The sequence below is a fragment of the Mastigoproctus giganteus genome, chromosome 10 (assembly GCF_048544385.1).
Source record: "Mastigoproctus giganteus isolate SK-2022 chromosome 10, ASM4854438v1, whole genome shotgun sequence".
In the NCBI taxonomy this organism is placed as follows: domain Eukaryota; kingdom Metazoa; phylum Arthropoda; class Arachnida; order Uropygi; family Thelyphonidae; genus Mastigoproctus; species Mastigoproctus giganteus.
The window spans coordinates 196340072-196365031 of record NC_143584.1 but is presented as its reverse complement, the minus strand read 5'-3'; the positions used below and the strand labels follow the sequence as shown (position 1 = coordinate 196365031).

Genomic DNA, 24960 nt, shown 5'->3' with positions numbered 1-24960 from the left:
ATGTCAGAAGAAGTTCTCAAACTCAGCGAGCCTCAGACGTCATATCAGAATTAATGCTGGAGGAAAATCTTTCAACTGCGAAACTTCTGGGGAGAATTCCTCAGAGAGTGGAAACTTTAGAAACCATCTCAATCTGGAGAAAAACCGTTCAGCTCTTCAAACTGTGAGAAGATGTTCTCGGAGAATTGCGAAGATGATCCCAGAAAGAAAATATTCTCATAGAACACAGCAGGGGTCGATCCTACAATAAAGGAATACTAATTTTCAAGCACTTCATAATCTACGTACAAAATTGGTGTACAGTAACAGACGCATGATAATGAATTCATTTGGAAAAACGAAAAGCATTAAATAAAATCAGAAATATGCCTTATGTAATCTGTTTGTATTAATTTTTTAAAACTTTCAATAAATATAAACTGTAGAATGATGAAATTAAATCGCACTGTATTTCTGTTGAATTTCTCTTTAAATCAAACCTTCTCTTACATTTTTGTTTTAATACTTTATTCATTTGGATAATTAATTAAATTAAAATTGTATCTTTTAAACAAATTTAAAAGAAAATCATGGTTGCCTTTGAATTTCCATAAACTTACTGTTGCTCTGTCCCAACGAACAATACATATTCCTATAAAATGGCATAGTGGAATTATAACCCTCACTATCTCTGCAACAAAATGTTCCGTATATTGTAGACAGAATACCACCGGTCCTAGTTGCCGCCTACCGCATTGAAGACCTCATTGACTGCCTGAATCATAATCTAAAATCCCTTCCTTGCTTCCTCTGCCATTTTTCATTCTTCAGTATTCTAATTTATCTACTCCAGCTCCATATTTCGTACTCTCTCTGAAATACGAATAGATTGCATTTTGTAAGATTTGTTGTTTCTACCTCTCTGATCATAGAAAGATGTTCACAATTAGCAGGAATTCTAATTTGGAAGGATATAAGTGCCCTTTGTTTATCGTATCATACCTTTTAGCTCAATAAATCTGTTCCTGTTTTGTTATCAGGTCCAAAATAGCGCTTTTATAATTCTCTCAAAATATCCGGCCAGCAATGACTATCATACTAAATTAAATAGGCTTTTTGTATTAAAATATAGCAATATTTAAAACAATATATTCATTACCCAAGTGGTTCAAGAAACTACAACAGCAACCACCTGTAACAGCTACAAAATACTGTATTCTTTGTAAAATTAACAAAATGATTAGTTGTACAATTTTCTGGATTAGCTGATGGTAAAGGAATATAAAGAGAACGTTTATTATTTATGCTCGTTAGTTTTTTTTTTTTTTTTTTTTTTTAATTTAAAACTGACATTACTTTACGGTTTTTCTTTTGGTCTGTGTGTCATCTTCAATCACTTCCTTTTCTGTTAAGTCTTTTCCATGAGGTCTATGGTGACTTTCTTATACACTTAGTGGCTAGAGATTTAAAAACCTTTTGTAATTGACGTAAACAGATAATTAAATGCGAGGTATGCAAATATAGGTTGATACGTGGTAACATGAAGTTTCTTGCTGTCAGGATACCTGCTATTGGCTTTCCTGTGGCTTCTTAATCGATCCGGCCTTGGGAAACACAGTTCATCTTTTCGATTTTCAGAAAGCTATGATTATTGGAGTACGTTTAACAAGAGCCACAGTTGTAAAATCAAACTAATTCATTGATATTTCAAAGCCAAATATCTCAGAGGAATAGAGATGACCTGCGAGACTTCTTCTCTTCTTTTCCCTGGTCGGATTACTGTTTCAAAATTTCTGATTTCAACGTTTGCTCAGATCGTGTCAGTGAAATTATTCTTGCAGGAATGGAATCCTTTATCCCACACTCCACTTTAAAATCTCGTCCTCTATCTAAACCTTGATTTTTCAATAAATGTGCTAAGGCTGTTCAAGGTAAGAATGTTGCATATCGTAATTGGCTCGTTTCTAATTCTTCAGTTTCATTTTCTGCGTACACCAAAGCTCGCAACAATTGTAAAGCAGTTATTAATCAGTCCAAACTACAGTTTGAACAAGCTAAGAGTAGAAAACTTGCTTCTTGCCCTAATGGTAGCCGAGCATTCTGGTCTCTTGCCAAAGCTATTGGCCGCAACTTTTGCCCATCTCCATCTCATTTGCCCACACTCCATTCAATGCCCCTTGTAGACTTCCGTCAAAGGGATGTCAGAAGGATTTTGAAGAATCTTGATGCTAAGAAAGCTCTAGGTCCCCATGGTATTTCTCCATTTGTTCTCAAAACCTGTGCTCCTGAACTTACTCCTATTCTTTGCCACCTTTTTTCACTTTCTTATTCCAAAGGTGTTTTTCCTTCTGCTTGGAAATTTGCTCATATCCAGCCAGTTCCCAAAAAGGGTGACAAATCCCTCCCATCCAATTATCGTCCCATTGCAATTACTTCTACTCTTTCTAAAGTAATGGAGATATCAATTAACTGCCAACTCTTAAACTATCTAGAAACCTTCCGTTTGATCAACGATCGCCAGTATGGATTCCGTCAGTGTCGATCTACTGGTGATATTCTGGCTTATGTTACCCATTTATGGACTAATTCAATGGAAAGGTTCGGTGAAACACAAGTAGTTGCTCTTCACATCTCAAAGGCTTTCGATCGTGTTTGGCATAAAGGTCTTCTAAACAAGCTTCCATCTTATTGTTTGCCAACTGTTTTTAGTAATTGGTTATCCAGTTTTCTCTCTGATCGTTCACTGAGGGTGATGGTAGATGGCTCTCTGTTTTCTAACTTCTCCACTAATGCCTGTGTCTCCCAAGGTACAGTTCTTTCCTCCACTCTTTTCCTCTTGTACATTAATGACCTTCTTCCATTGACTGGAAATCCTATCCATAGTTTTGCCGATGATAGCACATTGCATTCCACTTTCCATTTTGAGAAACCTTGTCCTGCTCAATCAGCTTCAACTTCTCGAAAATGTGCTACCAATTCCTTAAATGCCGATCTTCAGGTAATTCTCCAGTGGGGCAAAGACAACTTAGTTGATTTCAACCCTTCTAAAACTCAGTCTTGTCTTATATCTCGAAAAAAATGATTCTTCTTCTTCTATGTTTCTCTTTAGTGACACTACGATTTCTAGGCAAAATGATATATCTCTTTTGGGGATTACCCTGACTTCTAATCTCTCTTGGCACAGGCACATTACAAATATTGCTTCCTCTGCATCTAAAAAACTTGGTTTTCTCTTTCGCTTTCGGCTTTACTTTTCTTCCAAACAGCTGCTCACTCTGTGTACATCGCAAATCCGCCCTGCCATGGAATATTGTTCCCACATCTGGGGTGGTGCCCCCAAAACCTCCCTCAGGCTTCTTGATTCCATTCAGAAGAGGGCAGTTAGGTTAATTAATGATTCATTTCTAACAGAGTCTCTCCACTCGCTGGCTCATAGACGTACTGTTTCTGCTTCATGCCTCTTCTACAAATACTTCCATGGGCACTGTTCTTCTGAATTGGCTTCTATAATTCCTGCTCTCTCTTTAAAAACAGTCCGAATACGTGCCACCACCAGCCAACATCCATTTACTGTCCAACTTCAAACTGACAGAACCAACTTTTCATCTTCCTCGTTTATTCATTCAACTGCCGTTTTCTGGAACAAACTTCCTTCATACGTATTTCCTGAAAATTACAGTCTACAGGAGTTCAAGTCCAATGTCAACAAATATCTTCTTTCGTCTTCTCACCCTCCAACCCAAACACGGTAGTAAGTACTATAGGTTCTAATACCTCTCGTGTTTGTGGTTACATATAAAAAAAAAAAAAAAAAAAAATTTGATTGGAAGGCGAAAGCTGTAGTAGGAAGAAATGCAACACAATACCTGTACTCCAATAGTGACGTATACACTTCAAATAAAGGACACGTTAACTTTTTCTTCTTTTAGAAGGAACACTTACGTAACATTCAGAAGGTATTCAACTTGAATTATGATGAAATTTATAAAACATGTCTAGAAAACATACACCTCGACAATAATATCAAGAACTTTTTCGCGACGTTTCCTGAACTGGATTTTTTTTTTGTTGGTTCATCCCGTCTCGTACAATGTATTAAAGTGAATTAACTCTGCTGAAGGAGTTTTACCAAAATCAATAGTCAAAACAAAAATCCAGTCTTTCTAAATAATAGCATTATACCTCTGTCATTACGCAATGAATATTTCCCCTCACGATATCTGGGAATTCATAAGAAGGACAAATAGTTTGCTATAAAATTTGGGGTGAAAAGTATAAAGAATGAAAATCTTCAGAACCACCTGCAACTTCATAATAAGGAGAGATATTTCAGTTAAATTTGTTGGAAGAACTACGCACAGAGACGATATCTTGAAACACAACTCATAGAACACATTAAGGTGAAACCGATCAAGTGTTCAACTGGTGCTCAGAAATTCTCAATGAATGGGAGGCTTAAAATTCATCTCAAAGTTCATTTAGGGTGAATGCCTTTGAGCTGCTTAACTTGTGACAAGAATTGCTTATGCAAAGGATATTTCATAAAACATCTCAGAGTTCATAATACAAAAAAGTCTTTCAACCATCCAAAATTGTCTCCAGGAGAAATTTTCAAATCATTTACAAAATCAAATGATCAAAAAGTAATTGATACACCTGGTGGAGTTTAACTAAAGTCAGTAATGGAGAAACGGGACTTTGGAGTTTCGATTCGGTGAGGCATGAAGTTGACCGAGAATTGTGGACAGGTTGCAATGTTGCATGGTGTCCTATTGATGATTTATCGAACATTTGCAAGTAGAGATGACGACGTCATGATAACATACAGGTGATTTTATATCCTTTATGTGTATAAATTAGAAGCAATTATTAATTTTAAATTAGTACCGAAAAACCGGTTATATTTGTATCAATGCCGGAAAAAAATGACCGGTAACCCGGTATTGTAAGCCCTAGGTGTATCCACACCGTGACAGGTATTACTACCAGGATGGCACAGGGTGGCTGTTATGTGTCGTGTTTCTGTAGATCCAGGACCTTTGACTATCCTACAGGTATTCAGGATGGCAACTTTCTGGAGTTCCTTGTATATGTTCTCTGGGAGACCAGGTGCTTTAGGGTCTTTGGCACCATCTAATTAACACTAAACACTATGTTTGGCTATTATGTTCTGGCTCTCCAAGTGGTGTGATTTCTGCATGGTTATGCAGCTGGTCATTATCTTGTATATAGTTGGGATACAAATGATAGGCCTGTCTGGATTCTATTAGGCCTCTGTGTGCCTCTGGATTTATATATATAAAATGAGAAAATTCATAAATAAAACGAATTTCAATTCTATTTTTTTTTGTTATTGTAATGCTAACTAAAATAATGATCTAAATGAAAAGTGCGAAATTCCTAAACATTGCAAAAAAACAGTGAAAATTTTAGTCACAGAGAATTGTCTTCCAAATTTTTTATTCATTCCAGATTATTTTTATTTCATTGATGTGTATAAAAAAAAAATTATTAGTGACACTGGTTAGCAGGGAAATCATGCAGTGTTCATGATTACGTTTATGAACACGTATGAACCATTGAGAAGGTATTCAAATTGAATCATGATGTAAGTTGCAGAAATATGTCTAGAAAACATACATCTCGACAATAATATCAAGAACTTTTTCAAGATGTTTCCTGAACTGAGCATTAATTTAAATTTATTCGCACAGTTTCAGGGTCCAAATGGTAAAAAAGTAATAATATACGTTTTTCCAAAGGTAAAATTTCCATATGTATTCATAAAGCGAAATCATCAATCTGAAAATTTATTTTTCTGTTCTTCGTTCATCTTGTATCGTGCAAGGTATTCAAGCGAATTAACAATGCTGAAGGAATTTTACCAAAATACAGTAATCAAAACATATACCCGGTCTTTTTAAATAGAAGCATTATACGTCTGTCACTATGCACTGAAGATTTCCTCTGAGGATATGTGGGAATTCATAATAAGGACAAATAAGTGTGCTGTAAAACTTGCGGTAAAAAGTTTAAAGAATGAAAGAATCTTGAGAAACATCTGCAACTTCATAATAAGGAGAAATGTTTCAGTTAAAATTTTTGTAAGAACTGCGCACAGAGATGATATCTTAAAACACAACTCACAGAACATATTAAGGGGAAACCATTCAGCTGTTCAACCCGTGCTCAGAAATTCTCAATGAATGGAAGTCTTAAAATTCATCTGGAAGTTCATTTTAGGTGAAAGGCTTTGAGCTGCTTAACTTGTGGCAAGAGTTTCTCATGCAAAGGATATTTCATAAAACATCTCAGAGTTAATACTTCGAAAAAATCTTTCTACCATCCAAATTTGCACGAGGAAAAATGCTCAAATGATCTCAGAAAACGTACTAAAAACACGGTTCAGTTGCCCAATCTGTGAGAAGTTCACACAGAGACGAAACATCAGGGTCCAAATCTTAGTAAGAACGGCAGAAAATCTCTCATGGGTCGTTGGACCCTTGAGAGATTTCTCTCTGAGAAGAATTTCTATCAGAAAACAATGCTCAAAAGCCATCGCAACGTTCATTCTGTGAAGAACCACTCAGGTGTCAAATTTGTGAGAAGTTTTCATAGTGTGCAGAATTCAAAGGCCATCACTGGGAAAAATCCATTTAATTGGCTAACCTGCAAGAAAACAACCACTAATAAGGAGGTCTTAAAAACCATCTCAGATTTCATACTGGAGAAAATCTTTCAGCTGTCGAAAAGTGGAAATTTCTCAAGGAGTAGAAAACTCACATGCTGCCTCAGAATCCATAGTGGGAAAAAGCGTTGCAAATGTAATTTGCAAGCAAAAGCTCAGGAAAGAAACCTCTGAGAGTACATATTCAAGAGAAACGGTTCAGCTGTCTACAGAGTAGTAAGAAGTTCTCCGAAAAGGAAGTGTAATACTGCGTCTCAGGTTTCATATTTGGATAAAAGTTTCAGGAATCCAATCTGTGATACTTCAAAATCACCTCAGAGATCACACTATACAAAGGCTTTTCTGCTGTTTGAGTGTGAGGAAAAGTTCTCTACTTGAACGTCTCGGAAATCATTTAAGAGTCACATTAGAAAAAAAAAAAAATTCAGCTCTGCAATCTTAGAATGAATTCTGTCAGGAAGATCACACCTTAGACAGGTACTAAAGAATAGCCTTTCACCTACTGTTGCGAGAATTTTTCCGACAGGGAAAGTCTCAAAGTTCATCTCGTAGAGAAGAAACCTTTTAGGGTGAAAAGATCTCATTAAAAAATTTCAGAATTTCTAGGAAAATTCTAAGAAACAAATTCTTCAGTTTTGAAACCTGGATAAAATAGAATTAAACATCCATGTCTGGATTCATAGTAACGAAAACTCTTTCAGCTCCAATTTTTCATGAAAAGTTTTCAACAAATGGTCCCCTCGTAAGACATTTTTCAATTCATACTGGAGGAAACCATTCTTCCCTATACCTGTGGAGTGTGCTAAGATATCTGAAACCATCTTAGGTGCATACCAGCTGTAATTCTGAAAAAAACTTGGCTTTACAGTTATTGGATACAGGCTGCAATTTTCTGACAAGTGAATGTAAGTTATTATGAAAACATGACAAAAAACAGTTAAAACCAATTAAAAGCGTCTTATACTATACTTTGAACTGGAATGAAGCCTTTTAGCTCTCAAAGGTTTTCCAAGGCTCTCCAATTTTTTATTGGAACAAGCATGTGCTACCCAATGAATTTTCCGCATAGGAATTGTTCACATTTGGATCAATTAAAATTACAATAATAAAAACCAGCTTAAATACGTATGGCCTATGGGGAAAATTTGTGCAATTTGTTGTTGCATTTCTCTTAGGTTTTGGTTTAAATGAACCGAGCGGTCTGGTCGGGGCTGAGGCGAGCTCCTTGTTCAATTTTTTTGGGATTATCGAGCCCTTTTTCAAAATATTATTTCGATATTTTATTGAAATAATATTTGAAATAGGTGTTTTTTAACATATTTTTTTAAATATTTTTTAACAGTTGTTTTTAACGGACATAATTAGACAAAATTATTTTCGAGTGAGCTCCATCTGTCCAAACTCTCAACAAACCTCCTCACGAATATCTGTAAATACTATTTCAGTACACTTTCTACACAATAATGTTTAATGTGGCATTAATGGACACCCGTATCATTAATAACCGAAAAGTCGTCCATCGATATTTTGTTAATTCCTGTTCAAATACCACAGAAAGAAACAGAGGAACGGTCTTAGTATTTCGAAGAAACACAAATACTATATTCACCCTCGTGAATGCAAGAAGCCGAAATCAATAGAGTTAAATCTTCCAGCGGGGAATGACAATAAGGTGCGCCGTAAACAATCGGTCTGTACGTGACATTTTAGCAATACAGAAGATTTCTAAATGGGCGATTAATGGTGTGCTAAAGTAGAAATTCCAGCTTCATTAATTTTACTAACCGATCTCAGAGCTTTATAAACATCAATCATATTCCTTTCTAAGGTGACTGGTTTCGAAGCTCTGTAATTCACATAATCGAAGCCTTTTCTCGTACAGTTGCCATTTTCCGATCGCACCATGCTGGTGCCCTTTATTTGCACCAATTCAAGAAGCTCAATACAGTATTATTTTTCAGATAAGACCTCCACACTTTGGAACAGTATTCCTTGAACAGTATATCTCTTTATATCTCTACATGATATTTTTCGATAAACCAGCTATATAAAAACCACAGACTTTCCTGTATGCCTGTTTAACCTGCTCAGAAAATTTCATATCTTCCAGTATCGTAACTTCTAAATCGTACTGTTTTTAATTCGAACTCACACCAAGTGTATAATTTATTTTTCGGTTGAATTTCCCTAGATAAACCTTGCATTTTAATGCATTAAAACATAATTGCCACTTTTCTGATCATTGCTAAAGCCTGCATAAGTCAACCTGAAAGAGAATTTTTGGCACTGATTATTAACGATCTACAGTCTTTATTTTTGCCTGCACATTTTCACGTCACGCATTTTATCCTTTTTTGTCGATGTCGTTTATTAAAATCAGAAACAGCTATGGTTCAAAATCCGATCCTTGAGGGACTCCACTTCGACATTACACCATTTTGAAAAATATCCACTGAACACAACCCTGCGCCCTTCATCCATCTAGAAATTCAGGTGAGAATCGCTCCAGTAGGGCATCAGATGCTCTACTGGGGCGTCAGATGCTCTGCAGAAATCCAAATAAACTATGTCGCGATTATTCCATACATGAAACCTTTGAGTAAATGTGTCAAAATAGTTTACTAGCTTAGTTAAAAATGATTTTTTCTTAAAAAAATGATCTGTGTTTTCCAGAATGTCAATTCTTTCTAAATGTGTATGGATTGATGTCACTTCTTTCTAAATGTGTATGGATTGATGTCAGTTCTTTCTAAATATCTATGGATTGCGCTCTTAATCATTTCCTCCCAGATTTTCCCTAACCCGAAAGGCAGACTAACTAGTCTGTATTAAATCACTTCACTCCTGGAATCGACTTTATTTATTAACAATACGTTGGTACTTCTCCAATGTAAAGGAATCTTTCCGGAGTCGAATGACTCCGGAAAGTCTCTTGATTTAACCTCACTGGTTCAATACACTCTGGCCGATTTTCCAAATACTGGGTATACAGGGAGGCTAATTTTCCTTAATGGTCGAAAAATTTTCTAATAGCCAGTCATTTCTAATTTCGAAATCTCAGCTTCAGTCGCATAGTCTGTCCTCAGCACATATTGTCTTTCTTTAGTAAAATCGATGCAACGCAACTATTCACTTCATCGTTTAGGTCATCTCAGACTGTAAGGAAGAGAGCATCACCTAGACCATCGAGGGCATCCTTCTAGCACAGGGAGTCAAAAGCACCCTCGAAGTCTATAAAATGGGCAATTAATATTTACAGGTTAAATTATTAATATCGCAAAGAAAATCTGCAATGGCCTCTTAGAAGGATTGCCCCACACAAATCCCATCTTTAGGTGAAAGAAGACTTGAAAAGTTGGAGATCTTGGGTTTACAAAGCCATGAAGCCCTCGGTGAGGTTTTCAAATTTGGCTTAAACGACTATAGTTCGAAAACCCATCTGATCACCAGGAGTTTTTTAATCAGTTTAACCAAAACAGATTTCCAAGGAGCTGGAAATACGTTGTCTTGCAAATATTTGTTAAATAGAAATAACACAAACTGTAGCAGCAATCTTAAAAATATAAGAGTACAGATATTTCAATGGTATCCATATCAAAACATGGGACCATGGATAGTTCATAACAATGAATAGTGAAAATTGGTGGCTGGAATTCTACATTGCATTGTCCTGTTAGATGAATGTGTGAGCAGGACAGTGAACTTGAATATTTTCGGAAGAAACAGTTTATTATAAGGTCGGAGGAATATGAGGGATACGACAATATTTCAGTGTTTCCTAGCACATCGACATTTCATATGTACATTGTGCCCTTTCATTCTTCTAGTACGGAGTTATATTTCTAGTAACCAATCTAGCAGACAATAGTCATATGCAACTGTTGATGGATGATGGTTCAGTACACTCTTCAGTAGATCTGAGGGTTTCTTCAGCCAGTCTTCACCTAAGGATCTGAAATCCGGGCATCGGCAGCGAAAACGACGCTAAAAACCATCTCATCTGATGAGTACTGGCTCCATCGGTAGGTGCTCTTCAAGCACAAACTTCCACTCCTCACACACATTTCACGAAATTATGTGGCAGGATCTGCCAGAGTACTATATAAAAATACCAGTGTACCTGACTTGTCTCCACGGGACTTCCTGTGGACAACGGTGGGTCCCATTGACGGCTCAACGGCTAAAAGGTAAGAAGAACAACGGTACACGACGCTACACTTTACAATATCCATACACTTTTAAATCTCTGGCCTTCACAGCGTACTGTAAAACACGACAATGGATACTACGTGGAGATGCTGGGGGAACTAATGATGCCGTTAGACCTTAAACACACTTCAGAAATGACCAAACTTCTAAACTACAGAAAAGTCTCAGAAGGAACTTCACCCTCCGCTTACTCGTCAACATTAAAATGATAGCGGGTGAAATGAATACGCCGACATTTTGTCAGATGTGTAATTGGAGGATCCCACCGAAACGCCTAAGGACCCTCCCTTCTTTACAGTCCGTGGCGTGGACAAAGAGAAGTAAGATACAGAGTGGACAATTTCTCAATTCCTCCAGCGCCCTCACTTTCAGCACACGAAACTAACGCGGTGATCTGTGACCATCAAAATTCACTGAGTAATAACGCGCATGCTCAACGCTAATAAAGTTGCAACCACGTGATTGCTTCTGTGTCTCGAGTTCTACTGTTCACGTAAACTAGAAATTTTATTTTAAGTAGTCTTTTTTTACTATTTTTCTATTATTATTGTTTGCTGTCATGCACAGAAATAAATAAGTGTTTCGTGTGCAATAAATGTGGACTGCGATTGTTCTAATTTTCGAAAGAACATTTAAGATAATTTATCGGAATCCATATGAAATGTAAAAAAAAAAAAAGAATGAATAGCTAATTAATAATGCGTCGTTACTACTTTCTTTTGAGTTCTAGTGATCGTTGAACGTAACAATTTTGTTTTAACTTTTATTATAATTCTTTGTGCTTGCTTTTTTTTAACTATTATAATGATCTGCTGGTATAATGCACAGAAGTGTTTTCTGTGTGATAAAACTGGAGTTCGATTGCATCGTTTTCCGAAAGGACATTTAAGACAATTTGTAAGAATTGATAGAACCTGGAAATGTTTTTAAAAAAAATACTGAATAGTTAATTAACAACTAATTCATAACTCATTACATTAATTTATATGAATAGTGTTGATATTAATCGAACTAATAATTTAGGAAATAATTAAATTATTCCATAAAAAAACTTCATGAAATATGTCATAACATCTTTACTGTTTCTGAAATGAAGTCAAATCAGCAAGAGTCTCACTGACAGAGTGAAAGAGTTATAATCGCCCAGGTACTGTGAGGATATGGATATTTATGATGAAAATATTTTGGCTCAGGTTACCTAGCTAGAAATATTTTAATTAAAGAGCAATAATGGTGAACCCTGTAAAGATTTATTTTTAGGTCAAAAATATCATGATAGGACAAATTGTTGTTCTATTAAAGATGTTAATGTGAGAGAGACTATGGATTAAAATGGTCATCAAAGGAATTGTTGAATACAATGAGAAGAATGTCAAATGTTTTGCTTTTCTGAAGTCTATTTTATATTTCATAAGGAAAACGTTCAACAAAAACTTTAGGCTAAAACAAGTTTTATTGACTTAGAGTGGTGTGGGAACCAGGAGAACCAAGCAATTGTGCAAATAGTGCTTATTCAGTGTATCTTGTAAATTACGGAAAAACAAAAGGTGAAAAATATGAATTTGGCTTAAATATCCAATGAAACATGAATCTCTCTTCAAAAACAAATGAAACATGTTAAACACATGTAACTGGGAAATGTTACGCATCCACTGTGAAAGATAGATAGAGGGAAAAATTGTCAGCATTTTCTGTGGAAAACTGTCATGAATTCTCTTTTTTAGGGATCACTTCTATCAAAGCAATATTAGTTAATCAATATTGGATTAACTGACCATGCTGAACTACATATACCTTAATGTTAAATAACATATAGCTCCATAATTCGATTTGATTTCTATTGTCTGATGAAGTCCGCATCACTGAAGTATTTGCGAAAAATTTGTCAAGGATTGAAACTATTGGTATGGAGCCTTTGGTTTCAATTCCTGGTTGAGATCTGTTGAGCAATGAGGATGACCAAAACTCAGCATTGAAGAATATGAAAAATAACAATACAAAAGACCCAGATGATTCACCGTATTTTGGAAAAAGTCTGTCGCTACTCTTAATTCTATCATACTTCATATTTGAAACTTATATCTGAGACTGGGCATTTACTCAAAGCATTTCAATCAGATTAACATACTTCTGGTATTCAAAAAAGGCGACAAGTGGTCTGTATAATTTTTCAGACCACTCCCCAGCAAAAAAAAACTTTCTAAACTATTTGACACAGTAGTGCCTAAACAACTTTTCAATTTTTTCAAGCATTACATATATCAAAATCAACATGGCTTTGGTTGTGGAAAGTCAGCATGTGTATGACAGTTTTCTCTGGGAGTCCTATTGCTGTTATCTAGGGTCACATTGCTGTTGTGGCTAAGGAGCTGCATAATACAATGTTCCAACAGTGTCTTCATCCACCAGGTGAAGCCTGAACCATTTATCCAACTCTGTGTATATGTAGTTATCGGTTCTCTGTGAACATATTGCTGCTAGTCTGTTATCTAGGGTCACATTGCTCTTGTGTCTGAGAAGCTATATAATGCAATGTTCCCAGTGTCATTAACAATCAAGTGAAGTCAACTTTTCATTCAACTCTGTGTATACGTTTGTGTGTTTTCTTTAGTAGCCCTATTGCTGTTAGTTTGGTTCACATTACTCTCTGGAGTCTGAGGAACTATATAATGCAATGTTACCACAAAGTCATTATCAATCAAGTGAAGTCTGAACCATTTATCTAATTCAGTGTATTTGTAAGTATTTTTTCCCTGTGTACTTATTGCTGCTAGGCTGTTTATGTAGGGTCACATTGCTCTTGAAGCTGAGGCTATGTAATGCAACGTTCCCATAGTGTCATCATCTACCAAGTAATTTCTAAACCTTTTACCCACTCAGTGCAATTCTTCACAAAATATGTGATGTCATCTTTACAGATTATGAAATCAATAATTTGATTATGGACTGGGACACGATTCTTTATTAGTAGTAGTATCGTTGTTCTTACATTATTACTGATTGGGTGGATCCACCCCGCGACGTGTATTACTACGCAGTTCACAGGGTGGATGATATGTGTCATGTTACTGTAGATCTAGAACTCTGACTATCGTACAGGTATTCAGGATTGCAAATTTCTGGAGTTCCTTGTACATGTTTTCTGCGAGACCTGGGGCTGGTAGGGTCTTTGGCACCATACAATTTGCACTATACACTACGTTCGGCTGTTATGTTCTGGCTCTTCAAGTGGCATGATATCTTCTTGTTTATGCAACTTGTCATAACCTTGTATATCGTTGGGTACAACTGATAGGCCTCTCTGGATTCTGTTGGGTCTCTCTGCGGTTATTATTCATATTATTAAGTTTTTAGTTTGTTATTAAGTTTTTAAGTATTGGTTTGCTATTCATCCACCGTTCTCACCGTTCTTTTTTTGGATTGGAATAACAATAAATTATGAAAATTATATACTAATATTGTGCGAATTCATATATTGTCCAACGCAATAACAAAACTTTAGAAAATGTTCCGGCCTGTTTCTATGCCCTGAAAGTGGGGCCTCCACTGTGTATGCGTTTTGACATGTGGCCGGAATTGCTATTGTCGTCTATGGCAGTGTCCACTCTGTATGTTACTACTCTGTGCCGTCTGTAAATAGGGCAGAATGCCTCCAGCCTGTCATGGGAAACAATAATTAGTCACATGACATCCACTAAAGCCAAGAACCACCAATGAAGGAGAAGGACGCAGTGGGAGAGGGAGCGTTTGTGTACAGGCAATGTACACAAAGTGTTTCAGTTTCTCAAGAAAGGGTGCAGTGCGGAAGTGATTTTATTCACTTCTGAAGCCCTTGTAATGGCATCTGTGATATTTCTTAAGATTAGTCACTAAATGTTACGGTGAAACAATTTTGTGATTTGCCAGTTATAGTGATGACTCATTACAGTCGATGGATGTGAAAGGTAAGAAATTTAAATTAAATGGAATAAAACAGCGAGTTGCAGGGTTGAAGTGAAGTATAACGACGAAGTCGAACTTTATTCTTTATTATTTTCTGTAATATATTTGGCACTTAATGTAAGTGTAATTTTGGAAATTTTTAAACCTTTGAACTAAAAATCTATATCACCGCGACATTCGTGTTGAAATGTCATCATTTATTATTATTATTCTTATTATTATTGATATCTTTAGATATTCAGCAGTGTAAGAAGTGCATAGTTGATGCTGAACATTTAGTTAAAATTTGTCATTTCACGAATTGTTTCTAGATCCCATTTTGCACTCATCATTTTCCTTTTTCTGTCTGTTTTCTTTCGCTTATGTTATTCATGCTTTTGTCTTTTTCTTCTTTTCCATTTTTTTTTTTTTAGGATGATTATTGGCCAAAGATTTTTATTAATAATGAATGCAGGAAGAATTGTCACTGTTCTAAACAATTCCACCGCTAAAGGGGGTTAAACTAAATTGAAAGCTGCAGGTTTAGATTAGATAGCAGGAAGTTTAACTGTAAAATGAAAAATAAAAATAATGAAATGTAAGCCAATAGATTGGCAGACCAGTGAAGAGAAAAAGATTTTGACAAATGAAACAGCAATAAATACAAGAATAATGAGGATTAGAGTACTGTTGGGGAAACAATTCTAATAAATTTAGAAAAAAGTTCCAATTCAAAGAAATTTAGTGGTGTCCACTCAGCAAGGCACCAGTTTCCGAATTACTTGAAATACCACTCTATACAATCGTAAACTGCCAACAATACAAACAGAGAAGTAGAAAAAACAGAAAATTATATCGAATTGGAGAGAAAAGACTGACTATTATGCCCCACAATTATTTTACCCCAATATTATGACTATTATTTAACATTCGAAATGCAGTGTTTCCCTGACGATTATGGCCTCGTGGTCCTCTGAGGAGATGGGGCACAATAGCCAGTCTTTTCTGTCAAATTCGATATTATTTTCTGTTTTTTCGACTTATCTGTTTGTTCTGTTGACAGTTTACGATTGCATAGAGTGGTATTTGACGTAACAGAAACAATTTCATTGGCAATCCTAAAGTTTAGGATCTTGCAGTTTTGAAACTTGCGAAAAATAGAACTAAAACCCATGGCTGGATTCTTTCAGAGAAAAATTCTTTCATCGTCCTATTCTTTAAGCAAAGTTTTCAAGAAATGGGCCTGTCATAAGACATCTTTGAGTTCATAATGAAGAAAAGGCATTGATCGCTACATCCAGTGGAGGATGCTGCGAAATATATCTGAAATCATCTAAGTGTACGTAAAAGACTACAGTATGGAACAGAAAAGGAAAAAAATTGTCTGAAAGTCAATATAAAAATAAACCCTTAAAGAAAGAAGAACAAGGAAGAAAGCTAAGCTATGTTATGAAGGAATTCTTAGTACAAAAGTCCTGTTTAGATGAGCCGTCCACATCCACATCAACAGCGACTGCTTTGGATTTGGCCAATAAAACTCAGTGCCACCCCAATCACTTCCAGAAGAAGTTGTTGAAGAGAGCCAAAAAATAACACCATCAGAAGTTCATCAAGAGCTGGGTAGCAGTAGCAGTGGCAGCCAGCAGATATTAAACGAAATTCCTTCTAATCCTGCATTATGGAATGCTTTCTGCATGTCATCTGAGACTCGTCAAATACTGGTTGAGAGGGTTCCACATCAAATTAAAGAATTCGAGTTTTCTATTAATTAAAGGAAGGCGTAGATTTTCGCATTATTTCAAAGTGTTGAGCAATGCTGAGTTGGTTGATTTACTCTGTTACAAATTATGCCGCTTTTTTGCTTTTGTTGTGTGTTATTTAATAATTCGTCTGCTATTAGTGACTGGCCCAAAAAAGGCTATTCTGACTGGGGAAATCTTAAAAGAGCCCTCACAATGCACGAAAAGTCTGTAAATCACAGAAATGCTTTTAGAGCATGGAAAGAATTGGACATTCGATTAAAGCAGAAAAAATCTATTGACGCTGAATATCAACGAATTATGGATATGAAAATTGGAGAGGAGTTCTAAAAAGAATTATGACAATAATTATACTACTGGCCTCACAATGCTTAGCTTTTCGTGGAACAACTGAAGATTTGTTTCAGCCTAATAACGGAAACTTCCTAAAGTTGGTAGAATTGCTTTCTGAGTTTGATCCAGTTATGGAAGAACATATCAGGAAAGTTCAACGCGAGTCTGATAATTGGTCTGTCACTTATCTAAGCAATAATATACAAGATGAATTGATAAATTTGACGGAAATGTAATTTTAAGCAAAATTGTCGAAATAACAAAAATCGCTAAATATTTTTCGACGATCGCCGATTGTACCCCAGTCGTAAGTCATATTGAACAGCTCTCGTTAACAATAAGAGTTGTCGCTTTTAACTCCATTCAAAATAAATATGAAATTGAAGGATTCTTTATTGTTTTTTTTTTTAATATAGTTATTCAACCGGAGAGGGTTTGACAGAACTTATTCTGACAGATTTGTAAAAGTTAGCTTTTGAGTTAAAGTGGCTTAGAGGACAAGGCTATGACAACGGAGCTAATATGAAAGGAGTAAGAAAGGGTGTACAAAACTGAATACTTGAAAAATATCCAAGGGCGTTTTATGTGCCCTGCTCATGTCATTCTTTAAACGTAGTTGTGAATGTTGCAGCGTCTTCTTCTACAGAAACAACAACAACTTTTTTTTTCTATTGTACAAGAACTTTACACCTTTTTTTCTGGTTCTGCAAAGCGTTGGGAAGTGCTAAAAAATATGTTTCACAATTAACTCTAAAACCATTGAGTGGTACTAGGTGGTCAAGCAGAGTAGATGCGTTAAAACCTTTACGATTTCAGCTTTGCAAAATCTATGATGCATTATTCCAAATAATAGAAGACGTCAACAGAGATGCAGAAACTAAAGTTAAAGCAAGAGGGTTAGCAAAAAATATTAAAAATTACAAGTTTATATGCGGTGTAATTCTTTGGCACGATATTTTATTCGAAATAAATTCAGTCTCGAAGCTATTGCAATCTGTAACTATAAATTTGTCAGATTGGGTAAGGATGTTATCAGAAACCATACAAAAAGTGAAAAGTTATAGACAATCTGGATATGTTCAGATGAAAATTGCTGCTAATGAGATTGCAGAGAATCTTGAATGCAGTACAGAATTTCCTGCCGAAACTGAAGTAAGAGCCAGAAGGAAAAACGTCAATTTGACTATGAAGAAGCTGTCGATGAACCTTAACAGAGGAGAACACATTTAAAATAAACTTTTTCAATTATATTCTGGTTTTTTTTTTTTTTTGATTTGGTAGTTGTTGGCGCATCGGCCTCTGTGGCCATATTGCACCTCCCAAGGTTTTTGCAGTACTTTGATCCAAGCCCGAGGCGGGAATCGAACCCGCGACCTTTGGGTTGCCGGGCAGGTACTTTACCCGGTCGGCTTATATTCTGGACATTACCCTTAATTCTCTGAATGAACGATTCACGCTTCTGGAAACCCATAGCAAAAATTTTCAGTTTTTATATGACATTTTAGATATAGATGACAAAACGCTAGAAAATTATTGTACCAGTCTCCAGTCAATACTTTCGGTCGAAAATGAATCAGATATAAATGCAAATGATCTTCAAGAAGAATTACGTGATGTATCCCGAATGCTACCATATTCTATGAAACCTTTGGATGTTTTAAATTATTTGTGCCAAAATAACTTAATTACTTTGTATCCGAATACTGTTGTAGCTCTGAGGATTTTATTAACATTCCCTGTCTCTGTAGCTAATGGGGAAAGAAGTTTTTCCAAATTAAAATTAATAAAACACCACTTAAGAAGTTCTATAAACCAAACAAAACTTAGAAATCTGTCATTAATTTCTATTGAATCTACATTGGCTGCCACTCTAGACTACACATCTCTAATTAACGAATTTGCTAAACTTAAAGTTAGAAGGGTAAAACTGTAGTAGATTGTTGTAGTTGATAGTTGATATCATTATTTTAAAGTAGTTCATATTTTCAAAATAAAAATAGTATTCGTACATTTTGTGTTTTTTTTTTTTTTTTTTTTTTTAAAGCACAATCGAAGGTTATTTTAAAGGAAAAACATTTAAGGGGCGGCAATTCGAAGACTTGCATCATACTGAGAAAATCTACCGCACGGCTCTGACCTCAACAACACATGTATATTGATTTACAATCATATAGTGGAAAAGTAAACTGCAGCCATTATCAACTCACTGCAGGATGGAAGCCTCCTCAACAACTCATGCTGAGAGAAATGGACCGTGATCTGCCACTATGATCCAGTACCGGTTGGCAGATCGACTGTATTTAGCAGTCAGGGGCTTGAACCCCGGTCTAGATCAAGGGGCGTGTGCTACGCACTACTGCCATTGCTCATCTGGCTACGGCAGAATAGCATGTTAAATTCCGTTTTATGGAGCACAAAATATTCTAAATAATGAAACAGAAACTTTAATTTCAAACGATAGTAAAAAAATAAAAGTAAAGTGCAGCCATTATCAACCCACTGCAAGATGGAAGCCTCCTCAACAATTCATGCTGAGGGAAATGGACCATAATCTGCCACGCTGGTCCAGTGCGGGTTGGCAGATCGACCGTATTCAGCGGTCAGGGGCTTGAACCCCGGTCTACTCAAAGAACGTGTGCTACTGCACTCCCGCTCCTGGCCACATGGCTACGAAAGTGTTTTATTATATGCAGCTGAGATCTCGACTTTTAACTGGTGACGAGAAAAGGAATTGCTCACAACAGAAATGGATTTTTAGAGACGCTCAGCAAGAACTTCTAGGAAGGACAGAAAACGAAATGAAGACATAAAAGAGAAAATGGAAGCGAAAAAGGGTATAATCGCCTCAATCGAAAAGAAGCGTTTAAATTGATTCGACACGTAAAAGGGAGAAAGGAAACCACAATGCAAAGGCAATCCTGGAATGGACACCTCCAGTGCACCGCCCTTCTTTAGCATTTTATGAATGTATGGAAAGCGGTACGCCGACATGCAATAGGAGGAAAGATGGCTTTCACTGTAGCGCCACTTCCCTAGAATTGTACGAAGGTATAGAAAATGGCCTCCGTAGCCGAGTTGTCAAAGCAAGCGTGCAGTAGCACACGCTCTTTCAGTAGACCGGTGTTCAAACCCCTGACTACTAAATACGGTCATGGATTTGAACACTGGTCTACTGAATTCAATTCAACCCATAAGGAATCCGTTCACTTGAGGCAATTGAAACTGCTAAAGTTAGCAAAATTCTTAATGCAACTGCTACATTTGGAAAAGTATCTGTACAGTCGTTTTTAAACTTCAAATGGAACAATATTGTCTTTAATATAAATTTAAAGTAGTACTCTGAGTTCTTCAGGTAATTCTAAACCATCAATATCGGACTCATCACGATCGAATAATATTTTAATTATAATTCAAAATATTTCTCCATGTTCTTTCATTTTTGTAAACCTTTCAGTTAACGAAAAAATTGCTGTGTAATTTGAAAGAAAAAATTAACGTTCAAATATTGTTGCTGATCTTGAATACCTTCAACTCTACTTTCATAATCGGAATGACGTTTTTCAATCTTTTCCTTACACTGCTTACTTCTGGAAACGAAGCTTCAATGCCAATGATATAAACATATCATTAGCCGAACCGAGAATTTTTTGGACTGCATCCTCTATTCTATTTTCTTTAAAATATTCCGTCATATTTTGTAGACATTCAAGAGCTTCGTATACACTGAATGATCACTGCATTATGACCACCCCTATGAAAATTGAATGTGACCCTTTGACCACGTGGGGTACGAGAGTGCGAAGTTAGTTGACTCACGTAGCATAGATAATGTGACAGTGGTTCAGTATATAGTAAAAGGGAGGATTTATCGGACTTTGATAAAGTACAGTTTGTGGGTGCTCGACGAGCTGGTGCCTCGATTTCCCAAACGGCTGAACTGGTGGGGTGTTCGAGAGCCACCGTAGCTAAAGTCTACCAGGACTTGCGTCAAAATGGTTAAACAACGGCCCGACGGCAAAACTGCAAAGGTCAGCGAAAGGTTGATGTTAGAGGTGGGGGCCGGGTCCAACGACTCGTACAGGCGCAGTACTGTGGAAGAGGACTTGACTACCCAATGCAACATGGGCCAACCCGGAACAACATCTGGCATGACCATGCGTCGCACGCTTGCACGTAATCCTCGCCTAACAAAGTTTCATTGGCGTAAAAGACTCGACTGGTGCAAAGAGCATGCAAGTTGGACGTTAGAAGACTGGAAGAAGTGTGCTGGTCAATTGAGTCACGTTATTTACTCCACACCAGGGATAGACGTGTGCAGATTTGGCTTCAACAACATGAGGCTCGTGTACGGATTAGGCGTCAACAACGTGAAAGGTGAAATGGCTGATTTGTGGGGATCAAAAGCAAGTAAACTTCTTTATCCAACAGAGTGTTGTGAAATGGCCAAACTACTAATTTATTTTCCAACGTCTTGTATGATTGAAAGTGTTTTAATTCAGTAAATAAAATATTAACAAAGGAAAGAAACAGAATTCATATGTGTTCAAGACGAGACATTAGAATTATTAGTGTACACTTGCAGGGTTCGGTGTTGGGCACCTTGTTGTTTCCTATATTTATCAATGATACTGATAAGGATATAAGGCTTAATTTCAAAGTGTGCAGATGATACAAAGTTGACGGGGTGTTAATGAGAGTACGCTACGGGACAGGATGTTTCATTCTCCACCAGCCCTAATGGATAATGAAAAAGAATTGGGGTTAACTGTTCAGTCAGATACGAAGTTTTCTGAGCAGTGCAGATCGGCTGCGAGAGCAGATCATGGGGCCTTCTCAATGATATACAGGAGCTTTTCTAGCAGAGATAAGTAGGAGATCCCTTTGTATAAGACAATAGTCAGGCCACACCTTGAGTATTGGTCTGGAGGCCTCATTTTAGGTAGTATGTAAAGCTGCTGGAACGAGTACAAAGGAGGGCAAGGAGATTGGTGAGAAGAACAAAGCGATGCTCATAGTAAGAAAGGCTTCAGTTCTGCACACTGCAGCATCAGAAGAATAGGCACCTGCCAGGTGATCTTATGTGAGGTATATGAGGCTTTGAATAGTTTCAGAAAGCACAGGGCTGTTCTGATTATTCCTCATGCTCAGATTACGCAATTGAGAGGGCATAAATTGAGGAAAGACAGTTGTAGAATAGATGTCCGGAAAATTTCTTTTAGCGGGCCAGTGGTTGGATGCTGAAACAAACTTCGTTCTGTCGTTTTTAAATTTGACAGCTGAAAGAAATTCATGGAAGAACTGGACAAATTTTTATTTTGAATGGGAAGTCTTATTTATTTATTATTATTTTTTTGGCCGATGCTGTATAAGTTTGCTTTTTTGCAGCATTTTTCATACTAATGCTAATTTCTGGTTTGCGTTTCCTTTGGTTTCAAAATTAACAATTTTTCAATTCATTGGAATCATTTTAATTAAAGTTTATTTTTGTGTCCTGTATTTCAAAAGATACATTAATTTCATTACCCTCTCTTCTGCAATTGTTTCTCTCTTGATCAATGCCACGCAAAAGTAACTGGGGGCGCAAGTCAAAGCGCCATTCTGTGCGCCAACCGATAATTCTGATTATTTATTTTTATTCGTAATCCTAACTCTCGAAAATCCCCTATTCTGAAATTTTAACCTTCAGGTTTTGGGGATTCCCCCTTTGTACTTCCGTGCTCTTGATAATCTTTTACCTGAAAATCACAAAATGCCTGCTGAATTTCAAGAACGGTAGGTCCGAAAATTCGTGGTCAATTTTGGAGCGATTGGAAGTTGCTTTTCCCCTTTCCTTTCGAGCTATTCACCTTAAGGGGATTAATATCTCCTTTCTTCACAAAGGCGACAAAGGCCGACCGAAATTATATGTTCTAATGTCTCCTGCCGATTGACCAACACAACATATATCCCCTAATTTATAGAAACCCCTTGTCTCCTGGCCCCAAAGAACATCTGTTCTTCAGCTCACCGGGCTCCCTTGCCTGGTGCCTTTCCACCCCCTCCCCTGCGCCGGTGGTGGGACGGTCCCCCCGGCGCCCCCTACTTTCTCCTGGTGAGGCATGGGCATGCCTCACTGACTTCTGGGGTTGCCTACTCTATCAACCCCATATTTCTGCCTTAACCCCCCCAGCCTTCAGTCTCCCACCCACTCTATCTTTATGCTAGTGAATGTCCCACACACAAAAACGTAATTATGTCAAAATTCCCGTTCGCCCATTCTTTCGGCCTTTATTATGCAAGCATTATCCCCCTCACCTAACGATCATCAAACCGACGATGATGGATATATGTCTCTGTCTGTACATACGTGCATATAAAAGAGCGCGCGCGTTTTTTTTTTTTTTTTTTTTTTTAGGTCCTAGCCTCTGAAATCTCAGGAAATTAGGTGGCAGGACCTGCCAGAGTGAAACTAAAACTACTGGGTTCCTGGTCTGCCTCCACGGGGCGAAGGTGGGGCAACGTTGGGCCTCAGCAGGGGTCCAGCGGCTAAACGACCAGATGAACAACGGTACACGACATCACACAGATACAAAGCCCACACACTTTTAAATCTCTGGCATTTCCCAGTGAACTGGTACACCCACAATGAAAGCAACACGGAGATGGGGGAAACCCCTGATGCCGTCTGACACTAAATACACCTTACACCTTACACCTTGTCTCCTGGCCATTGAGAAACACAAAAAATATATTCTCTAATTTATAGAAATCCCTTAATTGGACGAACTTCAAATTTCCCCTTTCCCACTTTCTGATATGAGTGCTGGGCCTTACCACTCCGTCTGTAAAGTAGGGCAGATTGCCTTCAGGCTGTCTTCAATATACAAAGTCACGTGACATCCACCAACGCCAAGATCCACCAATACCAGTAAAGGACAACGTGGGAGGAAGAGAACCACCTTAGACAAAGCGGTTCAGTTTCTCCAGTGGTGTTCACAAGTGATGTTCTCCACTTCTGCTGCCTTAGTAATGGCGTTTAATCTGTGAATTTTTTCTGTAACCGTTGTGCGATTTGACAGTTAAAACGATTCACATTGCCGTCGGTCGATATAAACGGTAAGAAATTTATAATTTAATAGAATAAAATAGCGAAATGCAGAAGTGTTCGTGTGAAGTGTTACGATGAAGTCGAACATTATTTTTTATAATTATTTTCTCTGACAGATGTGTCATTTTGGAAGTTTTATACCTTCCAGAAACTGAAAATCCATTTCTTCACGTCTATGTGTTCAAATTCATTATTCTATGCAGATTATTTATTTAGATCTTCAATGGGACGGCCTCCTTACCCGAATGGTCAAGGTAGGCAGTGCAGTAACACAGGCTCTTTGAGGAGACCGGGAGTCAAATCCCTGATTGCTAATTATGGCCAATCCTGCCAACCGGCACTGGACCAGCGTGACAGATTATAGGTTTCCCTCAACATGAATCAATTGAGGAGATTTCCATCATACAGTGGATTGATAATGGCTGCAATTTACCTTTACGTTGCTGTCCATCCTTCATTGCTCACCTACACCAACATATAAAAATGAATAAAAAGTACACTCAAAAATTAATATATGTATAACAAATTTCCGAACAATTTCTAAATAAAACAGAATCTATTGAAAACACCGGACTTCGCTCTAATTTAAGAAGCCACGCTTGTTCTTTTATATATTTGTTTTTGTGAGATTTTAAATTTTAGAGTGTATACTGCAAAAAAGGACAGATGGAAGAGGCTCTGGATACGTTCGCCAGGCGCAAAAGATGAAGACATTTTAGAGCAGTCATCACCTTTACAACAGAAATGGCGATTTCGTTGAATATGTTGATACCGTAGTCTATTTGGCACCGGAAGATTCTAGAGTTCGTGGCTAAGTAAGCGCTTCTATTCTCTGAAATAGGGGTCAGGAAGTGAAGAGAGCATGCAGCTAGCCAAAGGAATAACATGTTTTAGTGGTTATAGATATTTCTTTTTATAAGTATATTTAATGTTGATTACTGAAATATAATCATAATGTTCAGAAATAATTAATATTTCATAAA

The 24960-nt window shown here is 37.0% G+C and overlaps 1 protein-coding gene across 1 annotated transcript in view; it reads left to right on the top strand.

Moving 5' to 3' along the window:
- Positions 1-16887, top strand: part of LOC150079723 (uncharacterized) — a 58947-nt gene extending 42060 nt beyond the window's left edge. The window contains exon 6 of the mRNA XM_090383190.1: positions 16698-16887. Within this exon, the coding sequence (XP_090239316.1) occupies positions 16698-16887 (190 nt within the window). The remainder of the gene's footprint in view (positions 1-16697) is intronic.
- The last annotated feature ends 8073 nt before the right edge of the window (positions 16888-24960 follow it).